Here is a 27,383-nt window from a genome sequence, read left to right on the forward strand (position 1 = left end):
TGGAACTACCATAAATGAATATTGGGACAATGCACAAGAAATAAGATGTGGTATGAAAAAAGCAAAGCCGGTAATTTATAAAATGAGTGCCGTCTCCATGTCACATCATATCTCTTAAAATGAAAGTAAGTCAGTTAAGATGCAATATCTTCTCTGTTTTATTGTATGTCGTAGAATCCTGGACACTCCTGAAAATAGAAAAAGATAGACTTTATGTGTACCATAAAAAAAATAGACTACCTAGGGCATATTATGAGAAACAAAGATAGATACTTCCTACTGCAAACTATAATACAAAGAAAGGTAATAGGTAAAAGAGGACTCAGAAGAAGAAGACGAACAAAGTTGCGGAACCTACGGACTTGGTTTGAGAAAAACTCAGTAGAATTGTTTTGAGCCGTTACAAAAAAAGTTATAATTGCCAACACGATCGCCAACATCCGAAATGGAGAGATACCTGAAGAAGAAGTTTAATTACGGTTTTTGTGATATCTGCCTCTGAAATCTGCATCGTTTTGGCTTTATAAGCAGAGCCTTTCAAGCTGAGTTGGTGTAAAAATTGAACAAATGCCTATTTTCTGGGTTGATAGGGTGCCATTCAGCTTGAACCTAGTTGAAAGTCAATATTCACTCGATAAAAAATTATTAAGGTTAACTTAAAATGTAAAATTTCTAAGAAAATGTACATTTTATAAAGAACAACGCAGGTCTTTGTTAAAATTAAACGGTAGCTTTCTAGTGGTTTTGTAAATCTTATATTGGCAATACCAGAAAAAAAGTTGTTTCCTGCTGAACTGAAAATACACCTATTAAAGAATCTCCTAAACCAATACCCGTATAAGTGAGTGGGCAAAATAGAACGGAACACCGGCCAAGAGAGCAACCGAAGCCTGAAATATGCAAGAAGGTTCTAAATCGCAAGGAATAATTTCTGCGGTGCAGCAGATAAGCAACCGCTCGAATAGGTGGCACGATTTTTCATTTTAATCGTTGCCATACGCTCGTTTGTTCGTTCTGGCTGTTTACTCACTTATTTCCTGCATTGATAGACCTGCTTCGAAAATGGTAGCTCGTGGGTCGACGGCTATTTCGATTTATCACCGGCTTTCCAAGAAATAACATCTGGTTATTTCATGGAGCTTAACTTTATCCTTGGATGGTATAAAAAAGTGGGTTTAGCAAGCAATTTTTTATTAAATTACTAAAGATGAGTATAAAAAACAAACTTTTTGGCGCCCAACAGAAGTTTTTATGGAAGTGTATAATTTCGATAAATGTGAAGAAAATTTGGGATAGAATATGATTCTAGGTAAAACAACACCCTATATGGATCTTTTATCCTTAGAGGTTGAAAACCGGTGTTTACAAAATTACCAACTTCCTGGCTTACCAAACATTTTTGGCGCCCAACAAAAATTTGATTAAAAAAATCAAATAATATTGATGAATACATGCTTATTTGTCAAACTTACGAAAGGAAATTTGGAATAGCCGATGTTCCTTAAAAATAACAAACCAATGAATTTTACTATGTTAGAAAGCGCCTAATTTCTTGAGCGATTATTACTTAAATCGCCAAACATATTGCGTCAAATAAACGATATATAAAAACGCCCATACCAGGCATTATGGCGACTATTATAATTATTCTCCCGTGCACTATACTTTCTCGCCTATTAAAATCATCCCACGTGTAGTTTCGTATAATATTATTTAGTTTATTACTTATCATTACGTATATATCGCCTTTATATGCAGCTTTATTAATTACCGTGGCATTTTAACTGGCTCCGTTTCCTTATTGCGCCGATTTGGCAGTAGTGCTCTCTTTGTTTAGTCAATTGATGTAGATAAGGATCGACGGTATGGTTTTTTTGGCTGAAGGGTAATTTGGGAGAATAATTGAGCCAAGACATAATGAGTAGTGTTTTATGGACTTTACGCAATACGTTTCGCTGCACAAATCAATAAATGTTGAGTAAATATTGCCAAGTGTTAATCTAATTATTTATTAGTATAGATTGAATAAAAAATTATGAATTTTGCAGGGTTTTTTGGCACAGTCCAGTTATTGATACCAGTTTTCAATAACACCCCAATAAAATTCCTAATACCTACGCCAATGAACCCGAATTTAACCTGCGATCCCAATAAAAGAATTTTGACAGTCCATTTTGGCCGTGTCGAAGTCCCGACAAAACTTTCTATAGATTCTCTACCTGCTCGGTTGAAAAGTCCCAAAAACGAAGAAATAATCGAGAATTAAAAAAAAGGGCTCAGTGTAGCTTTTGTGGGTGGGTATGCTTAAACGGTTTCGGATTATAGTTATTAAAGGGCATTAGACGAATTTCCGTGTAAAATAATAAAATTTATTATTTTTTTATATATATTATACGCGACTTTTCTTAGTCTAGTCTTAAAGCCACTTAATCACGATTAAGTTAACAGGATATTGACGGTTTTATTTAACACTAATTTGCTTCTTATTTTAATTTAATAGACACTGATCTGTGTATTTATTGCTTTGTGGTCGTTACATTGCAAAATACAAGAAATTGATTTAATTGATCGTGCTAAGGCGTTTTGATATTGTTTTAATTAGTTTGTCAGCTAAATCTTGTTTATTATTGACCAGTTTGTGGGGACTTTCTATAAAACAAATGAGAAAAATTGAGAAAAGCACACTAAAATTAGAGGTATTAACGGATTTGTGTAAGTTATTTGGCTATAAGCCCAAATGAGAAGCCATTGTGAACCTTGGTTGTTACCATAAAAGAGAAATAACTGAAAAACCTCCAAAGTAAAAAATATGAAATAAATTGCAATAGGAAAATAATAATTAATTGTTGTAGGTGCAAATTAATCCAGATAAAACTTTTAGAGTTATCGGGCTTCAAATTCAGTTGAAAACCCAATCCACGTTCCTCCTTAACAGACTTACTCACATTGAAAACAATAACTTGAAAAATACAAAAAATAAACTGTATTGTATTAAAAAATAATGAGTTGACTTTTTCTTTTTCTGTTTTGTACCCTGTTGTTTAAAATATTATTGATTTTTTTTTATATTATAGATTTTAATTTCAACTTGGGTTACGATGAATAATTTGTTCCATAGTTTTGTTTTTTTTTGCTAGTTTTTAGTACTTTATGTGTTATATTTGCATTGCTAATTTTGATTTCCCTGTGGGCTTTGGCCTGTTGGAAAATATTAATAAATAAGTAATACACAATAATATTAAATTTGTTTAAGGTGAAAAATGATGATATTAAACTTTTCTGCAACCCAATCGTAGTTTGATTTTTAATAGACTTACTACTTCCATTAAAAGTTAAATAACTTAAAAACCACAAAAGGTAAGAATTTGAAATAAACTGCATTGTATTGGGGAAATAATATGCTACAATAGTTATTTAAGGTACAAAGTGATTAAGATTAAATTTTTCTAGTAATCTTGCTCCAAATCCAGTTGACAACCAAATTAATGCTTGTTCTTAACAGACTTACTTCTAATAAAATTTAAGTAAGTTGAAAACCACAAAAGGTAAAGATTTAAAATAAACTGCATTGTATTGGGGAAATAATATGCTACAATTGTTATTTAACCCAGATAACGCCAGAACTAGTAAAAAAAGTGACATCATATTTAGCCAGTGTACTTTTAAAAGCCATCGATCAATAGGCGCCTGTAGCGTAACTTAACTTTTGCTCTAGGAGAGCAACCTAAGTTACTATATTACTATGGCACTACTTTTTCGCTAATGTGTATTTAGTTGCACACGTGTTTGGTGGCCGGCATTAGTTTTCAATGACTGTTGTTTTGTAAACATATAGTTTTTTATTTTGGTGTAAAAATGCAGAAAGACACACATTTTTTCCATGTACGTTATATTTTAAAATACTTAAGTACTTAAAATACATAGCTCGATAAAAAAATAATATATTTTCTAATAATGCTCAAATCGTCTGTGTTGCCTAAATATTTGTCTATTTTATGTCTGTTGGCATTAAAAAGATTTGTTTTTTTTTAGTTATTACTGGAAAAGACCTTTGACTCTCAACGAACTCTTAGCTGAGGCAGAGGAGTTGGAACTTTGTGATGACGCAGTTCCCACTGAAATAGTGATTTTCCCACCTAAAAACGATGATATAACAGATGAAGACAGTGGCGATGAAGGTAACGTGGACATAAATAACCTACCTGGAGGACAACTTAGAGCTAATGCTGAGGTAAATGTTAAAAATGTTGATCCTGAGAGTACATCCGACTCCGATAGTGAAGATAGTTTACCATTATCTCGTCTTGTAAAAAGAAAAAAAATGTCCAAGCTAGCGAAAGCAAAAATGAATTTTCATGGACCAAAAATGACATCACTTCTGATTTAACTACTTGGGAGGCTGTTTGTATGCCAAAACAACAACAGTTGCCAGTGGACACGTTCTTTTTATTTTTTGACGATGAAATGATAAACTTGCTGGTCACTTACACAAATTTGTACGCCAGTAGTAATAATCGTAATGCTGATATAACAAAGGATGAAATGCGTTGTTTTATTGGAATATTGTTACTAAGTGGCTACAATTGTCTTTTTTGACAATTTATTTACGTCGTTGCCGCTGCTTTCTGAATTAAAATCTAGAGGCGTAAAAGGTACCGGAACAATTTGGGAAAATCATTTAACGAAAAATTGCCCAATAGTGACAGTCAGTGAAATAAAGAAACAACCCCGTGGTAATTTTGACTATGCTACAACAGAAGAGAATGAAATTGTGGTCTGCAAGTGGCATGACAATAGTATTGTCAATATCGCTTCCAATTATTCTATGACTTTTCCAACTATACAAGTCAAAAGATTTTCTAAGAAAGGTAACAAGGTGATTCTCGTCCCACAGCCGCATATTATCAATATATAACGAAAACATGGGCGGAGTAGACAGGGCAGACCAAAACATAAGTTTATACAGAACATCCATTCGAGGAAAAAAATGGTACTTCCCCCTTTTTAGTCATCTTGTTGATATGGCTCTACAAAACTCGTGGCGTCTTCACAAATTCAATGATGGAAAAAATGGATCATCTTAGTTTCAGACGGTCCATTGCGGTGGGAACACTGGAATCATTCAAAAAGAAATCGGAAGGAAGGACAAACTTCCAAAAGAAGCACATGCTTTTTCCAAATATGATGGAGTGGAACATCTGGTTGCTTACCAAGAAAAGCAAACTTGCTGTGCTTTGTGTCAAACAAAAAAAGCAACTTTTTTTGTAAAAAGTGTAAAGTAGCCTTACATCCCAAAGATTGTTTCGAGCTATATCACACAAAAGAATAGTTTATTTGAAGTTTTTTTTGTTCTAAGGGCTCTTTATTAGTATGTTACGGGGATATTTTTTTGTTAAAATAAGTTTTAGCAGGAGTTAAGTTTTGTGTTAAGATTTCTAATAAAATAAATATACTTACTTATGGTCATATTTTATTAACTAGATAAGCCATCAACAAAATATTTACGAAATTATATAGTAGTGCATTATGCCACTCTCCTTTAAAAAGAACACCTAATTTCTCGCAAATGACTCACGGAAAGGCAAATTTAATAATTTTCTATTTTATTTTTATGGCCAGGGGTGTACTTCTTATCTTCTAAAAATAAGTGAAAAAATTTTTTTTCTGGCAAAATAGCAGGTATGGCTTTTAGAAGAACAGTGGCAATATCTGGGTTAAAGTACAAACTGATTAAGATTAAACTTTTCCAGTTATCGGGCGCCCAGTCCAGTTGACAACCCAATCAACGTTTATTCTTAACAGACTTACTCCCATTAAAAGTTAAATAAGTTGAAAAACACAAAAGGTAAAATTTCAAAATAAACTGTCTTGTATTGAGGAAATAATATACTACAATAGCTATTTATGATACAAAGTGATTAAGATTAAACTTTTCCAGTTATCGGGCTCAAAGTCCGGTTGACAACTCAATCAATGTTCCTCCTTACCAGACTTACTCACATTAAAAGTCCAATAACTTAAAAACGGCAAAAGATAAAAATATAAAACAAACTTTATTGCATTCAGGAAATCATACATTCTAATAAATGTTAACAGTGCAAAGTAATGTAAATTAACTTTGCTAGATGGCAAAGTCCTTTCCAGCTGACAACTCAATCAATGTTTGTCTCTAACAGACTTACTCCAATTAAAACCGTATTTACTCGAAAACCACAAAAGCTAAAAATATGAAACAACCTGCATTGTATTTGCAAAACAGTACACCACAATAGTTATTAAAGCTATAAAGTGATCCACATTAGACTTTTCTAGTTATAGGGCCCCAAGTCTATAATTATAGTTGACAATCCAATCAAAGTTTATTCTTAATAAAATTACTCTCATTCAAATTTAAATAACTTGAAAACTCCAAAAAGAAAAAATACGCAATAAACTACATTGTATTGGGGAAATAATATGCTATAATTATTCATGGTGCAAAGTAATCCAAATTAAATTTTACCAGATAGCAGGTTCTAAGATACAGCGACTTTTCTGAAAAAAAAAGGCCAAAAATATTTACTGTTTTTCTTTCTAAATTTTCTAAACATCTGCTTATAACTTAATAATTAACTAATTTTTTTAAAGCAGACGAAATTTCAGTCAAAAAAGCCTCTTTTCATTTTTCTATTCTAAATAGATCTCAAGATATAGTAATTTTTGGGTAAAAAAAATTAAATAAAATTTAACGGTTTTTTTGTTTTAAATTTTTAAACATTTACATATAACTTATAAACTAAGCTTGTTACGGAAAAAATATTTTTACCATTTTTAAAGCAGACAAAATTGTCTAAAATTTAGGTCTACTTTAAAAGTTTTTCTATATCGACTAGATCCTAAGATGCCTCCGACGAACCAACTTACTCCCATTAAACGTCAAATAACTCGAAAACCGGAAAAACTAAAAATATAAAGTAAACTTCATGGTATTGGAAAAATAAAACACTACAATAGTTATTAAGGGAGCAAAGTGATCCAGATTAACATTTTCCAGTTATCAGGCTCCACGTCTAGTTGACAAACCAATGAATGTTCAAATAAACTTGAAAACTATAATGGCTTAAAATATGAGGTAAACTGCATTGTATTAAGAAAATATAATACTCTCAAATAATTATTTAAAGTACAAAATTATCCGGATAAAACTTTTTCAGTTATCGAGCTTCAAGACTCGTTGACAACCCAATCATAGTTTGACCTTAACCAGCTTACTTCAATTAAAAGTCAAATAATTTAAAAACCACAAAAGCTAAAAATATAAGCCAAACTGCATTATATTGGGGAGAAAATACACTACAAAAGTTATTTAAGGTACAAAGTGATCCAAATTAAACTTTGTCAAATAGCGGACTTCAAATCCAGTTTAGAACCCAATCAACGTTCCTTCTTAACTGCCTTACTGATGATCCAAACTACACTTTTCCAGATAGCGGCCTCCAAGTCCAGTTGACAACCTAATCAATGTTTGACTGACTTACTTCCATTAAATATCAAATAACTCAAAAACCACAAAAGCAAAAATCACAAAACAAATTGTGATGTATTAAGCAAACCCAAATTCAGTTAACGGATCAAAAAACATCATCCCACTAAAAAGTCAATGATCTCAAGAAGTATTAAAAATAAAAACAAGAAACAAAGTGCGTTATATTAAGGGAATAATCGTTCTAAGTCTGTAGTATAATAATCCCTCAGATGTTACACTCAACTAAACAATAAGAGTAAGGCAGTACCAAGAATTCTCACCTGTGTTCTTTGTTGTGGTTCTTATGTTTACATTACAATAAGTTTCGTGGAAGATTAAAACGGAGTCAACTTCTCGGAGGTCCAGAGTTAGACAAAAAAGCGTGTGGGTTGCGTTACACGTTTCCTTTCGGTATCATTTAAATTGCCATAATTGGTAATTCGAGAGCCTAAAAGGGTTTTAATATGGTGTTTTCGGTACATAAAACCCGCTTAATTTCCCTGAAAAGTGTTTAGTTGATAGTGGGGTTTCTCGAAGGATCGATAAATTTAATTTTTTCACGACAGCACAGATCAAACATCCTGATATGCGTAATTAAAAAGGACAGGGTAACACAGGTTAGGTCCGTTTTTTTTTTACGAAACTCATGAATATGTTATTTTGTATATGGGCGTGTGTGTGTGCTCCTTCGTCCCTTCATTTTCGATTTTATGGCAGGTAGATGGTTCAGTGGCGTGCAATATTAAATTAACTCCCCTCTCCTCTTATAATTTAACCACATTTACATATGACCGATTTCCAAGAAGTAATTTATCAAAACGACCCGGTAAAGTTCAAAAGGGACCCAAAGAAAATAAAATAAAAAAAATTATGGCCCATATTTAAGCCACCCACTATAAGGCACAAAGAGGTTCGGACCTAAAATACACGCCCACCATGTATATGATATATCGTGGAGGCTTGTTAAAATTATTATACCCAGGACTATATAAACGAAATTTATTTGTGTTTATTTGTTATAGGCCCAAAAAAACTTTTCAATCGGTTTAGATTGTCATTAAGGTTATTTAATGTTTATTCGACAACTGGGATTGGAGCTCTATTACTGGAAAAGTTTCATGTGGATAATCTTGTCCTCAAACAGTTATTATAGTATATATTTCCTTAGTACAATGCAATTTATTTCATATCTTTTACTTTTGTGGTTTTCGAGTTATTTGACTTTAAATGGGAGTAAGTCAGTTAAGGTCAAACATTAATTAGGTTGTCAATTGGACTGGGAACCCGCTATCTGGCAAACCTTTTTCTGGATCACTTTGCATCTTAAACAACTATTGTAGAATAGAATTATTTTCCCAATGCAATGCATTTTGTTTTATATTTTTTGCTTTTATCGTTTTTGAATTATTTGTCTTTTAATGGGAGTAAGTCGGTTAAAGTCGAACGTTGATTGGGTTGACGGCTGGACTTAAAGCCTGATAACGGGAAATATTTTATTTGTATCACTTTGCACCTTGAATAATTATTGGAGTATATGATTTTTTTAATACAATACAGTTTGTTTCATTTTTTTAGCTTTTGTGATTTTCGAGCTATTTGACTATTAATGGAAGTAAGTCGGTTACGGAGAAACGTCGATTGGGTTGTCAACTGGATTTGAAGCCCGCTATCTGGCAAAGTTTAATCAGCATTAGTTTGTTCCTTATAACTTTTATAACATATAGGGTGGCCATTTGAAAACGAAACAAAGCCTATTTTGGGTCCCTTAGAACATTTGCGAAAAAATCCTCGGACCCGTCTCAAGGGGGAACCATTTTTTTGCTAGTTTCGTCCACCTGAGGGCAAAGTCCTAGCGGGGGTGACAAGGCCCCAAAAAATTTTAAATGGAACGGGGGGGTCGAGTGATAGGTACCTTATTTTGAAGGTATTTGTATGTGGATTATAACCCTAAAGTTTTAAATCGTTACTATTTGCCTAGTCGATACAGGGGCTAATAAAAGTTACAAAAAGATGTCAAAATTTTTTATTAAAAAAAAGGCGCTTGTAAATTTAGCAGTTAAATAAATACAAAAAATTTTGTTCTCCTACATTGTGAACCGTACTTTCTGTTGTTTTTTTTTAATACCCGTAGGTATCTATGCCAATTCTGCAAGGGAACTCTTGGCTATTGTTGAGACTGTTATTATAGCAACATTTTAAGGTTTAATAGTGGTTGTCAATTACTGTTGTCTGATCATAGTGTGTCAAACAAATAGCTCTTTAAAGTTAGTTACAACATTGAGTGTGATAATGGTTTATTCATTTGCTGAAAGAGTTGAAATAATTTCTCTTTTCTTTGGGAATAGTACAAATGCTAATAGAACTGCCCAGCTCTTTAACACACTACAACACCCTAATCGACAGGTCCATCGCAAGTACATTTTGGAATTGGTTCAAAAATTTAGGGAAACTGGGTCTGTGGCTAATAAAAAGCGCGAAATGGATAATCCAGTGGTGAATGAAGCTTCAGAAGTAGCTATTTTAGGCCATATTGTGCAAGATCCTACACTGAGCACAAGGAAGTTATCAACCGTGTCTGGTATTAAGAGAAGCAGCATTCAGAAGATATTAAAGAAAAACAAGTTTCATCCGTACAATTTTGTGAAACTATATCTGAACAAGCCGCCAATGATTCACACTTTCTATTTAATGTATGTTTTTCTGACAAATGCTCTTTTTCCTAAACAGTACTGTGAATCGTCACAACTGTCGCTATTGGGCTGTTTCAAATCCCAGAATATTTCGTGAGGTGCATACACAACATCCTGAAAAATTAAATGTTTGGACTGCCATTTTTGGTAAACATATCGTAGGCCCCTTTTTTTACCTGGCAATTTAACAGGAGAGATGTACCTGGAGTTATTAGAAAATACAATTCATCCAGCATTAGAGGAGATACTAGAAAATAACAACGAGTACTTGGAAAATCGTCTAGTGTTTCAGCAAGATGGGGCGCCACCCCACTATGCTGCAAGGGTTCGTCAATATTTGGACCAAACGTTTCCAGGACAATGGATTGGAAAGAGAGGAGCTATTGAATGGCCTCCTCGTTCCCCGGACTTAAGCCCGTTAGATTTTTTTTTACGGGGCCATTTAAAAACTAAAATTTATGCTTGTCAGCCAACATCGCTAGACCATTTGCGACAAAGAATAATTGATGAATGTCGTCAAATCACCCCAGAAATTTTGCAAAGTGTAAGGGAAAGGTTTGAACAAAACCTGTATTATTGTATGGAAGTCAAAGGCCAACATTTTGAACATTTACTTGATTGATTTTATCTTAAAGCCCTTTATTTAAAATTATACTTTTTAACATTTTTTTGTAACTTTTATTAGCCCCTGTATCGACTAGGCAAATAGTAACGATTTAAAACTTTAGGGTTATAATCCACATAAAAATACCTTCAAAATAAGGTATCACTCGACCCCCCCCGTTCCATTTAAAATTTTGGGGGCCCTTGTCACCCCCGCTAGGGCTTTGCCCTCAGGGGGGCGAAACTAGCAAAAAAATGTTTCCCTCATATAACATAATATATAATGTTTAATTAATATTCTTGGGTTTATTGGTTTTCGAGTTATTTGATTTTAAATGGAAGTAGGTCGGTTAAGCAGGAACGTTAATTAGGTTGTCAACTGGACTTGGACTTTGATATCTGGAAAAGTTTAATCTGTGTCACTTTGCACGTTAAATAACTATTGGAGTGTTTTATTTTTCCAATACGTAGCAGTTTATTCAATATTTTTATATTTTATGGTTTTTGAATTATTTGACATTTAACGGGAGTAAGTCAGTTAAGGAGACACGTTGATTGGGTTGACAACTGGACTCGGAAGCCGCTATTTAATAAAGTTTATTCTAAATCAATTTGTACCTTCAATAACTATTGCAGTGTATTATTTCTCCAAAATAATACAGTTTACTTCATATTTTTACCTTTAGTAGCTTTCGAGTTATTTGACTTTAAATGGAAGTAAGTCGGTTAAGCAGGAACGTTAATTGGGTTATCAACTGGACTTGTACCCCGATACCTAGAAAAGTTTTATCTAGAGAATTTTAAATTCAAATTTAAAAGACTTTTATTACCACTTAAACATTGTACAAAAAATATACATTTTTTTATTACAAGAATTTACACAATGCTAAGAGTAATGTGGACTGAACTGCGATTCTAAAAACAACCGATAACACATACACGAGCTAGCGCGCATGTGCTGCTCAGACCTTTAAAACATACTAATCTAATTACAACTAAAACAAGAACTTTCTTCTTTTAAGACTTTTCCAATTATAACTATTTAGAAAATAAGTTATTAAACCCTAAAAACATATAAAAGCTAAAAACAAAAAAAATATAGGGTAATAATTCACTAGATCAATTACATTAATATAGGTACCATTTGTGCAATAGGCAGAGAGGAGGAAGGGCAGCAAAAAACACGAGCCAAGGCTGGAACACCAGGGCAGCACGACGCAAAAATGAATAGGTATTCGAAAATGAACCATTTAAAATTTTATTTTTATGCCTACAAGATCAGTGTTGCTCTAAAAAGTAAGAACTCAAAAATAATATGGTTGCAATTAAATTACATTTTTAATAAAAATTTGGTGGTGTGAATTTGTTAAAATGCCTATGTTAGTTGAGAATTAAGAAGAATTTCTTTAACATATGCAATAAATTTCTTTGGTGGACTATTTTTAATGTAATCCGGTAACTTGTTCCACATATGAATGCCTATATACTGGAATGATTTTTTAAAACCTGATGTTCGATGAAATGGAATTCTAATCAAGTTTGGATTTCTTACATTGTGTATATAATCATGGTGAAAAAACAAGTCCCTTAAATATGGCGGCTGACTTGATTTAATTATTTTTTAAATTAAATTGTACATATGACACTTCCTTCTATTTCTCATATTTAAAATAAAATGTGAATTTAGATAAGGAGTAATTTGGTCATACGATATACTAAAAGAAAACGCATACAACTATTTTGCAGTTTTTGCACCGTCCTTGACAGAGATACGGTTAGTGAGTCACCATACACAATGTCTGCATAATCCACCAAAGACAGTACAAGCAAATTGCAAAGCAAATATTTGGTGTTTGATGGTAACTGATTTTTGTATTGATATAACTTTTTTAAACGACCGTAAGCAATTTTAATTTTGTGCATTTTTTGTGTTTGAATCTTGTCCTCAAATAGCTATTATATAAAATTATTTCCTTAGTATGATGCAATTTATTTCATATCTTTTATTTTTGTCATTGTCGAGCTATTTGGAAAAACGTTGATTGGGTTGACGACTGGACTCGGAACCCGCTATTTAATAAAGTTTAATCTAAATCACTTTATATCTTAAATAACTATTGTAGTGTATTATTTCCCCAAAATAATACAGTTTACTTCATATTTTTACCTTTGGTAGTTTTCGAGTTATTTGACTTTAAATGGAAGTAAGTCGGTTAAGCAGGAACGTTATTTGGGTTATCAACTGGACTTGGAGCCTGATACCTGGAAAAGTTTTATCTATAGAATCTTGTCCTCAAACAGCTATTGTATGAAATTATTTCCTTAGTATGATGCAATTTATTTCATATCTTTTCTTTTGGTGATTTTAGAGTTTATTGACTTTTAATGAGAATAAGTCGGTTAAGGTCAAATGTTGATTGGGGTGCCAACTGGATTTTAGAAGCCTTATATCTGAAAATTTATCTGAATCAATTTTCACTTTAAACAATTATTGTAGCAGCCGTAGTAAACATTAGCGGTATCAAAATAATACGAAAACGCCTTAGCACGTTAACTAAAAACAATTTCTTGTATTTTGCAATGTAACAACCACGAAGCAATAAATAATATTTAAAAATTAGAATACGGACAGTATGGTGGGTATGTATATGCAAGTCGTCTTAATAGGATCAAACAATAGAGTACTGATTTGTTTTGTAAAAATAATTATAATTTGCCTCATCAAGAGAAAAATAAAAAAAGTGAGCCACATCGTCAATATGTGATTAGTTTTTATTAATTATTCATAATAAGCAATGTGAATACTTATGTAAACAATAGAATTAAATTACAATTTTAACATAATAACGAGAAGCAAGAAAAATAAAATAAAATGATTATGACAACTATGTTTTCAAATCAGCATTTTTTTCACAACATTTTATTTTAGACCTTAAAAACAGTAACAAAGTAATTGGCTTTGAGGCCTTAATAGTAATTTTTATTACTAAAGTTAATAAAGACTATAATTCATTTCTAACATTATAATTTTGTATCTATATGGAGAACCTTATTTAGTTACTTATTTATATTACATTTATCTGATTTTACATACTTATTTGCCTATGTATAATATTAACCTTATAAAAATTAATAAAAATATATATATATTACATTATCTTGTTGTAAATGTATTTATTTACCATTTAATACAGCATATAGATATTTATGTGTCTTTTATTTAGTTTTTTAGTTTTAAGTGTTTTTTAATGTTTATAAAATAATTTTTTTAACTGGGAATTAAATTATCTGATTATATAATTTTATACACTTATATATTATCATATAAATCTATAATTAAGAGAATCTTTTTAATCTATTACTTCATTATTTTTGAGTTTTATTTTTTATTTTGTAAAGAGGTTTTACTTGTTTAAGCATTTTGATTTTTTTTTTAATTTAGTAAATCACGTATTTTTTAAATTGTTTCAGTTGGTGTTGCATTTATCGAAAAGTTGGTCGTTATTGCATAAATCATGAAATTCGGTTTAATAAAACTGTTATATTGCATATATTTAGCTCTTGAATTTAATTGACGTACGCCTCTTCCTACATTAAAAAAATATAAGATATAAAGATCCTATAAAAAACAAAATTACAAACCGCATTGAAATAATTTTTGTTAAATAAAATATAGAAATAAAACAAACACCAAAATAGCCACTTATTAGAAATAATCGCGCTCATATTATTTGACATTAAAATATTATAATTCGAATATTTATGATCATCATTCAACATCATTGTTGGTACCTAAATTTGGGAAGTCAATCTTATTTTAACAAATTTATAATAAAAATTGTTGAAAGAGAAAAGTTTTTTTCTTTTTTAGTTGCAAATAATCTCTGGTTTTTCGGCGCACATACTTTACTTCAACTTAATGGACCGAAATTAATTGCTAAATGAAATAAACAAAAAAATATTTTAAAAAAAATGGTAAGCTAATATAACTTTTAAGAATATATATATATGTTAAGTAACTGATAAATATCCTATTGCAATATACAACCGAGTCAAAACAAACTTAACAAATGTTCATGTGGGAGACTTTGCACATAAACCACTTAATAGTTATGTCAAACAATGGCCAGTAAAAACATGGGATTAACCCAAATTCCGACATTTGTTATCCAGATTTTTAAGAAACTCCCAATAGCGTTCGGTCGATTTATTATACAGTCCGGGGCGTAACCGAAACCCAACTCGAGTATATGTTAAAAATATATTTAGCAATTATGGACAGGATGTTTGTTTAACTATTCGGTGCCAAAATTTCTGTTTATTTATTAATTTTTTTAAAGCAGAAGAAAAAATGTATGGGAAACCATACAGTCTGAAATTTACACTATCGTTACGTAACGTATAAAAGAATCAAAATAACAGTTTTTTTTTAAAGGGGGCAATAATGCTTTATCAGGCATGGTTTGTTTAGATTTCTTATCGGGTATTTGTATAAAGTGTCCTAATAAAATGGCTGATAACTGATACGGGTATTAAATAAACATAATCTCGATACATTATAAATGGAGTGATCCGGGTAGATATGGGATTTAAAGGATTATTTATTCAAAAAAGTCACTTTTTTAAGGATTTTTATCGCATTTAAAAAGTTAATTTCTATTCATAATTTCTTCTTACGTTGCATAAAAGTTGATTTTACGCCATTTTATCCCAAAAACTAATTTAACAGGGTTATTCCTTGGATTAAAGTTTAGGTTTGTTCATATCAGACTGAATGCATTTGTTACAAACCAATCTTTAATTTATTATTTTGTTATACTAAAAGCCTCTTGAACATCTGATGGTAAACACCATAAGAGTTTGGTTGTGTCGTCAGCAAACAAGATGAAAACTTTACTCACAGTATTGTCTTAAAATAATATTTTCTACTTAAGTATTTTTATGAGTGCAGGGAGATTGTGTGTTTCATTTATCTTACTTTACGTATTTTTCTTCTGTAAGTGAGTTATAAGTATCTTTTTCATTTTTTAGTTTGATACCGCAGTTTATTGTCTAGTCATTGTCTGTCAATTTTCTTGAAATATTATTTTTCTTATGTTAATATTCTCTCTATGGATGAAAAAAAAGTTCATTAGAACCGTCCATGATTCTTGCGTTTTTAAAGGGTTTTCATGTCTAAAGTGGCTTCATTTTTAAACTTTTTTCTGCATAAATTGTCTTGAAATATCTTTTTTTTCTGTAGATATTTCCTCTACCGAGGAAAAGCATAATTTTATTACCATCGTCTATGATTCTTGGACCTGCGAATGTTTGTTGTAAAATGAGTTAAACGTAAAATTTTTGCAATTTTTTTCAGATTCTACTGCGTTTCATGTTTTGTATTTTCTCTACAGACCAGAAATTTAATGTCATTACGATTGTGCATGATTCTTGGACCTAGAATTTGATCCTGGATCTGTCGCTTTATGTGCATGTAAAATATACTACATAAATACATAAGTAAAGATAGCCTTTATTAAATATTCATTATACAAATTTAGCAAAAAAAAATTAAGTAGGGATACTACATGGCGAAGAGGCCTATGATAAGATACAAAATCTTTATGAGGATGTGGAATTGGACTAGGAAAATTGGTCTGTTGCCCAATTTATAAACTCATTGAGATTAATAGGTCCTGGAAATGTGGAATTTTATGGCCAAATTCCCTAATAAAGCAAGAAATTAGTATCCTTTAGTAATATATTTTTGAATGGAAATTATTCAATTAATGATTTTTATCTTGACTCTGATGCCAGCAGCCATATTTCTCCAAATGAAGCCTGGATGTATGACAAGAAAACTACAAGTATAAAGGAGATTACGATGGCCAATCAAGACATACTTAATGTGAAATGCTCAGGTAATATATTATAGGCCTTATTAGTAATATAAATAAAATGCATAAGAGTATTTTCATTTATAATGTGTTGTGCGTGCCTAAACTTACAACAAACTTTTTATACCGGCCAGCGAGCTTAGATTAAAAGAAAATCGAATTTCTTTTAGCAACGATGGTTCTCTAGTTAAAGGAATGTAACTTAAAGGCCGAAAAGTGTATATTCGCCAGTTGCGATGATGTTGAGCTATAGACACAGGAGGTTGGCATACATAAATAGACAGGACTTGAACGGAATGAATCATTGTGTTAGTGGCTTGGAGCTGAAAGGTGTGGCAACAATTGACAACTCAAATTATATGGTCTACTGTAAAGGTAAACAAGCCAGGCTACATTTCCCAACCACCCACGAGTACACAAAGTAAGCAGATGCTTTGGGTTATCCATGGGGATGTATGTTGACCTATGGAAACTGTGAGCATTGGTAGATTCAAATATTTTTTATTCCTTGCAGATAATTCCACCAAAATGTCTTTTGTTTATTTTTTGAAAGCCAAAAGTGATTTTGAGTTTTTCAAACAATTTAAAGCCATGTCGGATAAACAGCAAGGTAGAAACGTCGAGGTGTTTTGTACTGATCAAGGAGGTGAGTTTCAACAGTAAATTTGACAGTTTCTTTAAGGAATATACACCATTAAACACCAAAAGACCAATTTTTCAAAATATAAATTAATTTGCCTTATTTTTTTATGTGATTTTTCCCGTTATGCTAACCCAGTTAAAACTTTCAAGTTTAGTTGTACATAATTTAAATTGGTTTAAGGGTCATTAAAAAATTACAAATTAATTAATTGCTTATTTTTTCTTAGAATCAGGACATTACAAAGGTGCCTACAGGATAAACTAATATATAAATGCATTTAAATTTTAACTAATTTTTGCCTTCTGGCGAAGCCAGTACGAAAATACAAAAAGAAATGCCAAAAAAATTCATTACAATTTTGCATAATTTAAATGGATAGCACACATTTCACTGTTAATACATAAAAAATTTAGAACTATACTAAAACTTAATATAATTTATTTAAATTTAAGTGATTTGCCCTAAGGCTATTAAAATTTGCTCAATTCAATAATTTAAGTGGCTTCGAGAGTAATTATTACCATAATTGAATTAATTGACTATTTCATTATATTTTTTTTCTTGTAAAAGACGTGAAGAAAATATTATTTCAAATATATTTAATTAAAACTAAACACTAACTCAAGATTTTTTTTATTGCTAAAGCCTGTAAGGCATTACAAGAGCTTAACATTTTATTATAAGATGCATAACTTAAATGGACACCATACACATTTTACTATCTTAATATAAATAAACCTGAAATATATCAATATAATCTATTTTTCTCTTATTGCTAAGTTGTTAAAGTTGTAAGACAGCTACGAAAATAAAAACTAAAAAAAAGTGCATAATTTAATTGGATACTATTACATAAAAATTCAGAACTATAATAAATATAACAAAGTTAAAAGAAAGTTTATAATAATATAATATAAATGGGTATTTTAAATGGATCAATGCATAATTTAAATGAATACGACTCACATTTTATTATTAGGTATTTCCTCAAAAATCTAAAATTAAATTAATAATATATAAAAATTAAAATAAATCCCTTGTTGCTAAAATTATGATAACTTAGTGCATAGTTTAAATGGATTTTTCCATTTTTTTTTGAAGATGCTAAAGCTGTAAAGTATAAATTTAAAAAATCGCAAAGCAATATATATGTTTAACATAATTTAAATGTTACAAAGTAGTCGATTTTTTTAACAATTTAAAACAACTAATGAAAATATTATTAGAATAATACTTAAATACCAATAAAATGCAAATAAAATTAACATTTCAACATATTTTTTCCTTCTGGCTAAAGTTTTCAAAAATCTATTAACCTAATATAAAAATAAAAGCAAAAAAAAAACACATAAGAGCAAAACAGCACCCTGGTGGAGAAGTCAAGGTGTCTACCCTTTGATACTGGTTGAACAGTACGAAGAGATTTTGGGAAGAGACTATTAATACATCTAACTACCTCAAAAAAAAAATTTGTTGCCAGTGGTTTACATGGAAAACCGCCTTATAAGTTGTGGATTGGTAAGAAACTTAATAAGATTACGCATTTTTGGTAGCATTTTCATGCTGCATGTATCAAAATAACGATGTTTAAAAGTTGACAAAAAGGACTCTAGGTACATTTTCATTGATTTCGCAGAAAAGCTTACCGTTTCAATAACCCAGATACTGATGGTATGATCATTAGCAGGGATGTGAGCATACATGAGAGTATGAAAAGCAACAAAATGGATGTCATCTGTACAGGAGAGAACCTAGTTCCAGTGGGGGCGAAAAGAGATAACACAGAGCCGAATAGCGTCCAAAGTAGTTGCTCGGATAGTTTATGCGAGAGCTTACCTTCATCTTAAGGTCAGTCTTCAGACAAACATTACACATGAAGTGGATTCCGAAGGTAGTGACGATGAGCCAGACAGACCTAACATATCCATTGCTGATACAGCTGCTACAGAGGCGGATTCAGAACTTCACTAAGGGGGAGGGGGGGGGCAGTTGCTAGTATAAATGCTGTTAATGTTGATGAGAATTGCTTAAAATAAAAGTCGTTTATAAGTATACATATTTAAGTTGTTTGTATAATTCTTACAGTGGGCAAGTATAAATAAACATAGGTATATTGTTAGTAAAAGCCAGAATAATAGATACACTTTTTATTATAGGTAGATTACAACACAAAATTTAATCTATATTTTGATTTTGAAAAACGATTAATTATATTTTCTATACCTAAGCTGCTAATGCTAAACCTTAGTCTTTCTTGTGACATTCTATTTCTCAGCCATGTCTTCAATCTGCGTAAAGCTGAAAAGGTGCGTTTAGCTGACACGCTACACTAATCGGAAAAGTAAAATTAAAATTTGTAGTAAGTTGCTGCAGTTTGGATTTTATTACACAATTTAAAAATATCTATTAGAGAAAGTTCTTTTTTATCTTTTCGATTGTTGTCGATTTCCCTTACGAGCTTCATTTTCCAGAGCATAATTACAGACTTAAATGCCGTTCCACAGGTTATTAGAGAAAATGTGATTATAGGTTTTCCACAGATTACTTACACGCGAATTAATTGTTTCATCGTCGGATTTAAGTAAATTGCTTGGTAATAAAATTGCAAGATTAAAAACTGTTATTGCTTCACTACTGAAACGAAAATTTAAATCTAAAATTATATAATCTAATAATGGAATGTATAAACTTATCCGATAGTATTCTTCAACCGTTACCACATTATAATTTGATCTTCTTGTTTGCTGGGGCACTATTGTGGGTTTTTGTAAAGTTATGTCAAATCTCTCGGCCTGAGTTGAGATGTTCTATATTCCATTGAAATAAATATCAGCGTTTTCTTTTTTGGTTTTTATTAATTTCAAAATATCAGTGATAAGGTTTTCGGCGGTTTAAAGCAGCTATAAATGGAGATATTAGTAAACTATTTAAAAAAATATTAGCCTTAGGGCTAAAAATATTGCAATTCCAGTTCTTTATATTTTCTAGTACTTCTATGATAAATACGAAATTATTTTGGAAATATATAGAAGTTTCATGCCGTTTTACCCATCGAGTATCACAAAGTCTCATTTCTTATTTCTTATTCTGTGTTAAAATTTCATTTTAAAATAAAGTACTGAAGGAAGGGGGCAAATGCCCCTGTTGTCGCCTCCTTAGATCCGCTACTGAGCTGCTGTTAGAAGATCTCAGAAAAATAGACCAACGTCAACCGCGTGACCGGTCAACCGTGTGACCAACTGATGAGCATTTTCTAGATGAAGTTCCAGTGACAGTAAAGGAGGCGCTGGCGCTGTTAGGCGCAGACAGTAATCATTGGAAGGAGGCAATGCAGCATGAAAATAAGAGGTGCTTAGTGGACCATGGCAAATGGTGAAGGCGCCGGAAAATTGTGCAATTCGTTCGGTTATCATGGGAGAGCACTAAACCGAAAACAGTGGCTCTATCTAAGAATATTATTATAATAAAAAAAATATTTGAAATGAAATGATAATTTGTAGTGTATAATTTGTCTCTATATGAATCAACTACCAAAGGTTTTTGTTATTTATAAGAAGAAAAAGATGTAAAACGGGGGTACTAACGAAATTTGTACATTATTTGAAATACGTAGACAGTATGTACCGGTATGTATAAGAAAATTTTATAAAATTTTATAAGGACTGAATATTACGCAGAATATTTAACATTGAAATGTTCTGAATCAGTTATCTGATGAACTTAATAAGACTGATATTGACGATGGTTAAAATCTAGTATAGATATATTTAGTATAGTTACGTGGTGTGTAATATAAGAAATCTACAGTTAAAAAAAACTTCTTTTTATATTTTGAAAATTAGTTAGTAATATATAAAAAAGTTCTGCGTGCAAAAGTTCTAAGAAAAATGTAATACTTTTAACTAACAATACAAATAATGTTTTTATTTATCTCACTACTTTTATATAAGTATAGGTACATATCATAAAAATATATCCAAAACTAATCAGATTATTTTTGGATACATTTATATAAAAAAATAGACAGATTTTGGTACAAAAACAGAAAAAAAAATTAAGCATTATAATGTACAAACTAGTCCGCTACTGGTAAAACAAACAAGGTAAATGTGTTTTAAGGACTCCGTTTTAAGAGATCCTTAGTAGTGTTGATCATGTAAAATTTTTATTAAATTATACCAAGTACTTCAAAAGTTATTCAAGAAAAACCGATTTCCAGCGGCGTCTTTAAGAGGCCGTATCTTCGTAGAGAGGGCCTATAGGAAAAGCCAATACACGATAATTTGTTAAAATATTTGAGTGTTGTTAACACGCCTTCATCCTCTGAAAAACGTGCATCTCTGACATATAGGGTTTATTTTATAATCTTTTATTTACTCACCAAGGTAGAAGGTGTAACAAAATAATTACCAATTACTATGCTATTTTTTTAACTATTTAGGGGTGACTTACACTCCTTCATTCCCGAAAAAAATGTGTCTCTGAGATATACAGGGTGCGAATGAATACGCCAAAAAGCAATTCTACGTTAAACTCGTGAAAATATCGATGTTGAGTCAAATATGCCTTAGTAAAATGTCGCTCATAAATAAGATACAGGGTGTAAAAGTTCAATTTTTGAATCTGTTTTTCTCTATAGCTCAAGTTGTGGATGAGATATCGATATAAAAACGGGAAATCGAGCGTTTTTTGAATGAGAAATATGATTTCATTCTATTTTTTGACATAAAGTGTAGAGGTACACCATATTCACACGTTGTTTTATGCGATAACTTTCTTACTAGTACAGTTTTATTATTTTTTATTAAAGTAACTGGTAAAATAATGATTTTTAAGAGAAAAGGGTATACTATATGACAACCCGTTTTCAAAATATTTGCATATAATTTCAAAATATTGAGGAGATCTGTTAACTATTATTAGGTTAATTAGACGACGGATTGGTATACAGCGGTAACAATTTGAGCTTTTAATATAATTTTATCTTAAGATAAATGTTAATTTTTGTTAAATTTATAGTTTATTTATCAAGAAGCCTAATATTAAATAAACTACTAATAAAGTTTCCCTAGTTTTTTTTTGAGCAAATAGATTAATTTAGTCTCTAAAATATGTATAGGTATTTTGACAATAATAAGGTCGTAACCCTAAAGTATTCCTATCTTGTATTTAAAACGTGTTCAATTTACTGACAGTTTAAATAACAATACAGATGTAAAAATGGCAAAATCGCTATTTTAAACTAAAGTTAAAACACTGCTCTTCAGCGATGTTTTTTATACGGTTGGAGAGTTTTGAAACCTTCTTAAAATGTTAGAACTTTTTAATGTTTATTGTTTTGTATATTATTTTATTTTTATTATATGTAAGTTCATATATTTTGACAAATTCGTAAATAAAGAATACCCATACATTTACCATAGAAATGCTTTGTATAGCAATCGTGACGTGTCTATGCTATGTTTCTAGTATCTAAGACAATAAATGATTTTCGATTTTTTTATTTTATTGTCTTGTCAGTTTATGCACAGCCTACGGCGACAAATTTAGTTTTTTCTAAAAACTCAAATTTTTAAAAACAAAAAATATTACTTTTGATACATCATTAAAAGGGGAATTTTGCAAAGATTTTAAAAATGCAAAAATCTAAAGTCGCATCCATAGGAAGCATACAAAATGGATAATAGTTGGCAAAAGACGAAATGTCTTATTAAAAATCTAAAAACACCATCATGTAGCACAAAAATGTGGCAATGCAAAAGTGCAAATTATTTTAAAATAAGCTTATAAAAGCGGATAAGAAGTACTTAATCTAAGAAGAAAACAAAATCGGTTTTTCAAAATTTTGTATTTTCCGAGAAGATCTTCGGAAGCATTTTTTAAACAGCTCATCAAAAAAATCTCAATTTTGCCTCAATTTAACCATCTTCGTATCTCTTATAGTTTCCGAGATCTCCATGTTCAAGCATGAATTTGAAACAGCCTGTATAACTTATTATAGTTAAAATAAAGAAACTTAATAAAAATTCTAGTTTTTTTTTTTTCAATAATAACCATAACAGCTTAAAAGTAAAACAAACAATTTTATATGATTTTTTGTCCCTCTCGTAATAGTGCTTGTATCGTTCTGCCTTAAATATGTCGATTTAAATGACATAAGTACAAAAAACTCTAAATCTACCTCATGCACCAACCCAAAGTTATGTATCGCTCAGAAACCATACATAACCCACCCACCATACACCAAAAAAAATAAAATAAATAAAGCGAACCTTGATGCCTAAACGACCTGCGCGCCAAATTCAAGTTCAAAACAACTTCTTCCTCCTCACACGTTAACATACTCCTGTGATAAGTCACCTCACTAAAATGTATTTCGTCACTCATATTAGTAAAAGAACTCGTTCACTCACGAACTGTTTTTATTTCTATTCGGATGCAAACCGGCACGTAACGAGTGTTATCGTCGAAGGAAGCGAACTAAAACCCAAGCGCGGCACACGGTCACGGCAATTCACTCGAGTCGTCGGGCGTGTGGGGTTCGTTTCGTTATCGGTCATCTTCAGGGCCTCGTTTTTTTTTTCTGGGTATTTGTTGGTTCGGGCGAGAAGCCCGCTAAGGTCGGAAGTGATGAAGAATGGTGAATTCGAGACGAGGGAAGAACATGTTGAACAACGTCTGGTTAATGTATTTAAACGGGGTGGTGGTTTATGGGTATGGCTATTGGGGCATGAAAAGAATGTTAAAATATTTTTTTGTAGCTTTTAAAGTTAAGAATGGAAATTCAACTTTTTTGTTTCTTTCCTATATCATTTTGGAATTACTGTCTGGATCTTAGAGCATTGAAAGGTTAGAATTAGCATTGCCATGGAAATATGGGCAGTTTGTTTGCTTGCATCTCTGATGCAATGATGCATATTTTAAAAGGAGCAAAACAATATTATTTCTCTGCAATAAAATATGAAGCATTTTTTTTGTCATAAAATATGGTAAAATACTCTATAAAGCAGTCAGCATTAAATAAATGTAGATAACGTATATTAGAGAAAAAGGCAACAATGTCGCAACGCCGCTCGATCGCATTGTTAAGTCCACCGACACAAGTAATCTTTACCAGTGATGTCGTCAAAAAATATTTATTTTTAATAGATTGTGCTTTAAATTATAAAAAATTATACTGTTTATGAACTCTTTATATATTTTTTTAACGTAGGGTAAACTACCCAATGGTTGGCACTTTAAAGAAAATTCTCTCTGTGCGTCCGATTTTTAAGCCTTTTAATTATTTTTCCTTAATATTGAGGTAAATTTTTTGAATCGCCAAAGATACTATTTTCGAAAAATAAAATTAGATTTATAGTAAAAAAGGTCATATTCATTATAATTAAATAAATCTAGAAATGGGACCAATTGCCCAATGATTGGCACTTTTAACCTAATATTGGCACCCACATTTGCCCAATTATTGGCACCTCTGTTTTCGTTCAATTTGTGTACTTCAATAATTAGGCGCTTAGAACATTGAAAGCCTTTCAATGTTCTAAGATTAGGCGTTTATTACCATAAATAAAAAACCTAATTTTACGTACTCCTATATTACCAGGGTTTTTTTTTAATGAAAATTTATAGGTACATATTTTAAATTTAAAACACAAACATTTTCATCCTACCAAATATATTTATAGTAAAATTTATATTTTATTAATTAAAATTTATATTTATAGTCAAATGAAATAATTTAAATACAAAAAAATCTATTAACTTCAAAGAATTTTTTTAAACTTTTAAATACGTCATTCACATTTTAATTTCTAACAAAAATGTTTGCTCTTAATTTAAGTTTTTTTTTTAAAGAAAGTCAAATCAATCCTTTGAATTTCTTGGATATTCTATATTTAAGCAAATTGCTTTGTTAATATACAGGGTGTCCCGAAATTACATCGCAATATTTTACCAGCCGCATCTTTGTCTAAAAATAAGACAAAAACGTCATATACAGGAATGTTGAAAAGTGAATCGTTTTCATGTTACAGGGTGTTTTTTAATTCCTATTGAAGATGGTTTTTTATTAATATTTTTGAAACGCCTGGTCCTTATTTTTTTTTAATTTGATCGTATACTACTGTTATTGTTACTAACTGATTTTATAACATTTTATGCTAAAATGTATACAGGGTCATTTAAAATTAGTGGTCAGCAAGGTCAAAAATGTCAAAAAAAATGTCTTTTTCATCAGTATTTTTTATTAAATATGGTGCTCTTGTCTTATTTCGATAGGAGCGGCCGTTTTTGAAATAATCAGACATAAATGTTTTGCAACCTACACCTATAAATTGTTTTTGATTACGTTTAATAAAATTAAAAGGTATCTTACAAATCATCAGGTATAATGACATACATAACATAAGATTGTTAGAAATACTTAATTTTAAGATCAAAAACTGTTTTTATTTTTTAAAATTTTATTTCAAAATTGTAAATAATGTGTAAATATTTGATAAAAATTCAAACCATTAACTTATTAGCTAAAAAAAAATCTAAAAATATCAAACAAAACAAACAAACAAAAGAGAACATATTATAACAAACGTTCGAAGTGGTTGCCATTTTGTTGGGGACATAATCTTGCCCTACACCTTATTGCGCGAGAAGCCCTTAAAATAGAAAATGGATTTCGAGAGTATTTACACAAAGACCCATTTTTTTTAATGCTAATCAAAACACAAATAGAATTCAAGCAATAAACAAATTGTCAACAAGCACTGCCAACTACTATTTTTTATTTTATATATAGTTTTTAATACTAAGTCATGATTTACTTCAAACTTAATAAATATTTTTCTCGAAACCGGAGGCTTCTAACGAAATAAGACAAGAGTACCCTTTTTATGTAAAAATGTTGGTTCTTTTTCATTTTACTATCCAAATAATTAAAAAATAATCAGAAAAAGAGTTATGATATTTTTATCTTTGCTGACCACTAATTTTTACTGACCCTGTATACATTTTAGCATAAAATTTTATAACATTAGTTAGCAACAATAACAGTAGTATACGATAAAAATTTCGAAAAATAACGGCCAGGCGTTTCGAAAATATTAACAAAAAACCATCTTCAATAGGAATTGTAAAACACCCTGTAACATGAAAACGATTCACTTTTCAAGATTCCTGTATATGACGTTTTTGTCTTATTTTTAGACAAAGATGCTGGTAAAATATTGCGATGTAATTTCGGGACACCCTGTATGGATAAATCCAAGTTGTTTTAATTAATAGTTAATTTAGTTTTCACGGTTTTAAGTAATTTACTTTAATTAAAAATCAATTGCCTTAAAAAAAATTATTAAAAACTCGACTTTATTAAATCTTGTTGAAAAATTTGCACTTGTAGAGAAAATATGCAGAAAAACTCAAAAGATTTAATAAAAATCCAAAGTTTTTATTAAAAAGTAAATAAAATTTAATTTAAATTAAGTTACTTTTAAAATTAACATTCTGAGGTCTAAATCCATAGAATTTCAAGTACGTCTAAGAATATTGAAATAAAATTTAAAAAAAATCAAGAATAGATTAAGTTTATAAAGACTGTAACAATTTTTACAACGTAAATAATAATATACTAAGCTAATTTAATCAGAATCGATAGTAATTTTAAGAAATTCAATAAAAATTAAAGAACAGTGAAGTTTTCGCCTACATTATATTAACTTTGATAAATCCAAGAAAACAAACAAATATGCTGTAAAGGAATCCAAGAAAAATTCAAAAAAAATTAAATTAAACCTTAAATTTATTTTGTTAAATTAATTACAAATTATTATTATAATTATTACTTTAATTTTGAATATAATTAAAATGTAAATAAAATTTTATTTAAATTAAGTAATTGTTAATATTAAAATTTTGATGTTTAATAAAAATTATTGTTAATAATAATTTTATTACTATACCATTAAAATTGCAAGTTTCATGTAAAAATAAAGGCAAATCTATGAACTGACATCTGCATTCTCATTAAATATTTTGGAAAAATAATGATTAAACACTATAAAAATGTTCGATCA

General features: G+C 30.4%; 1 protein-coding gene across 5 annotated transcripts in view; it reads right to left on the bottom strand.

Annotated features, from left to right (window-relative positions):
• The window catches only part of LOC126739372 (caskin-1), a 576,780-nt gene that overhangs the window by 181,270 nt on the left and 368,127 nt on the right, over nt 1–27,383 (bottom strand). The window contains exon 1 of one of the 5 annotated variants that reach the window (XM_050445023.1): nt 23,589–24,026. The exons of 3 other annotated variants lie outside the window; for them this stretch is intronic. In XM_050445023.1, coding sequence (XP_050300980.1) covers nt 23,589–23,703 — 115 coding nt within the window. In that variant the 5' untranslated portion in view covers nt 23,704–24,026. Of the gene's footprint in view, nt 1–23,588; nt 24,027–27,383 lie in introns of those variants that run through there. One more of the 5 variants, XM_050445020.1, reaches the window with a different exon arrangement.

The sequence above is a fragment of the Anthonomus grandis genome, chromosome 8 (assembly GCF_022605725.1).
Source record: "Anthonomus grandis grandis chromosome 8, icAntGran1.3, whole genome shotgun sequence".
Classification (NCBI taxonomy): Eukaryota; Metazoa; Arthropoda; class Insecta; order Coleoptera; family Curculionidae; genus Anthonomus; species Anthonomus grandis.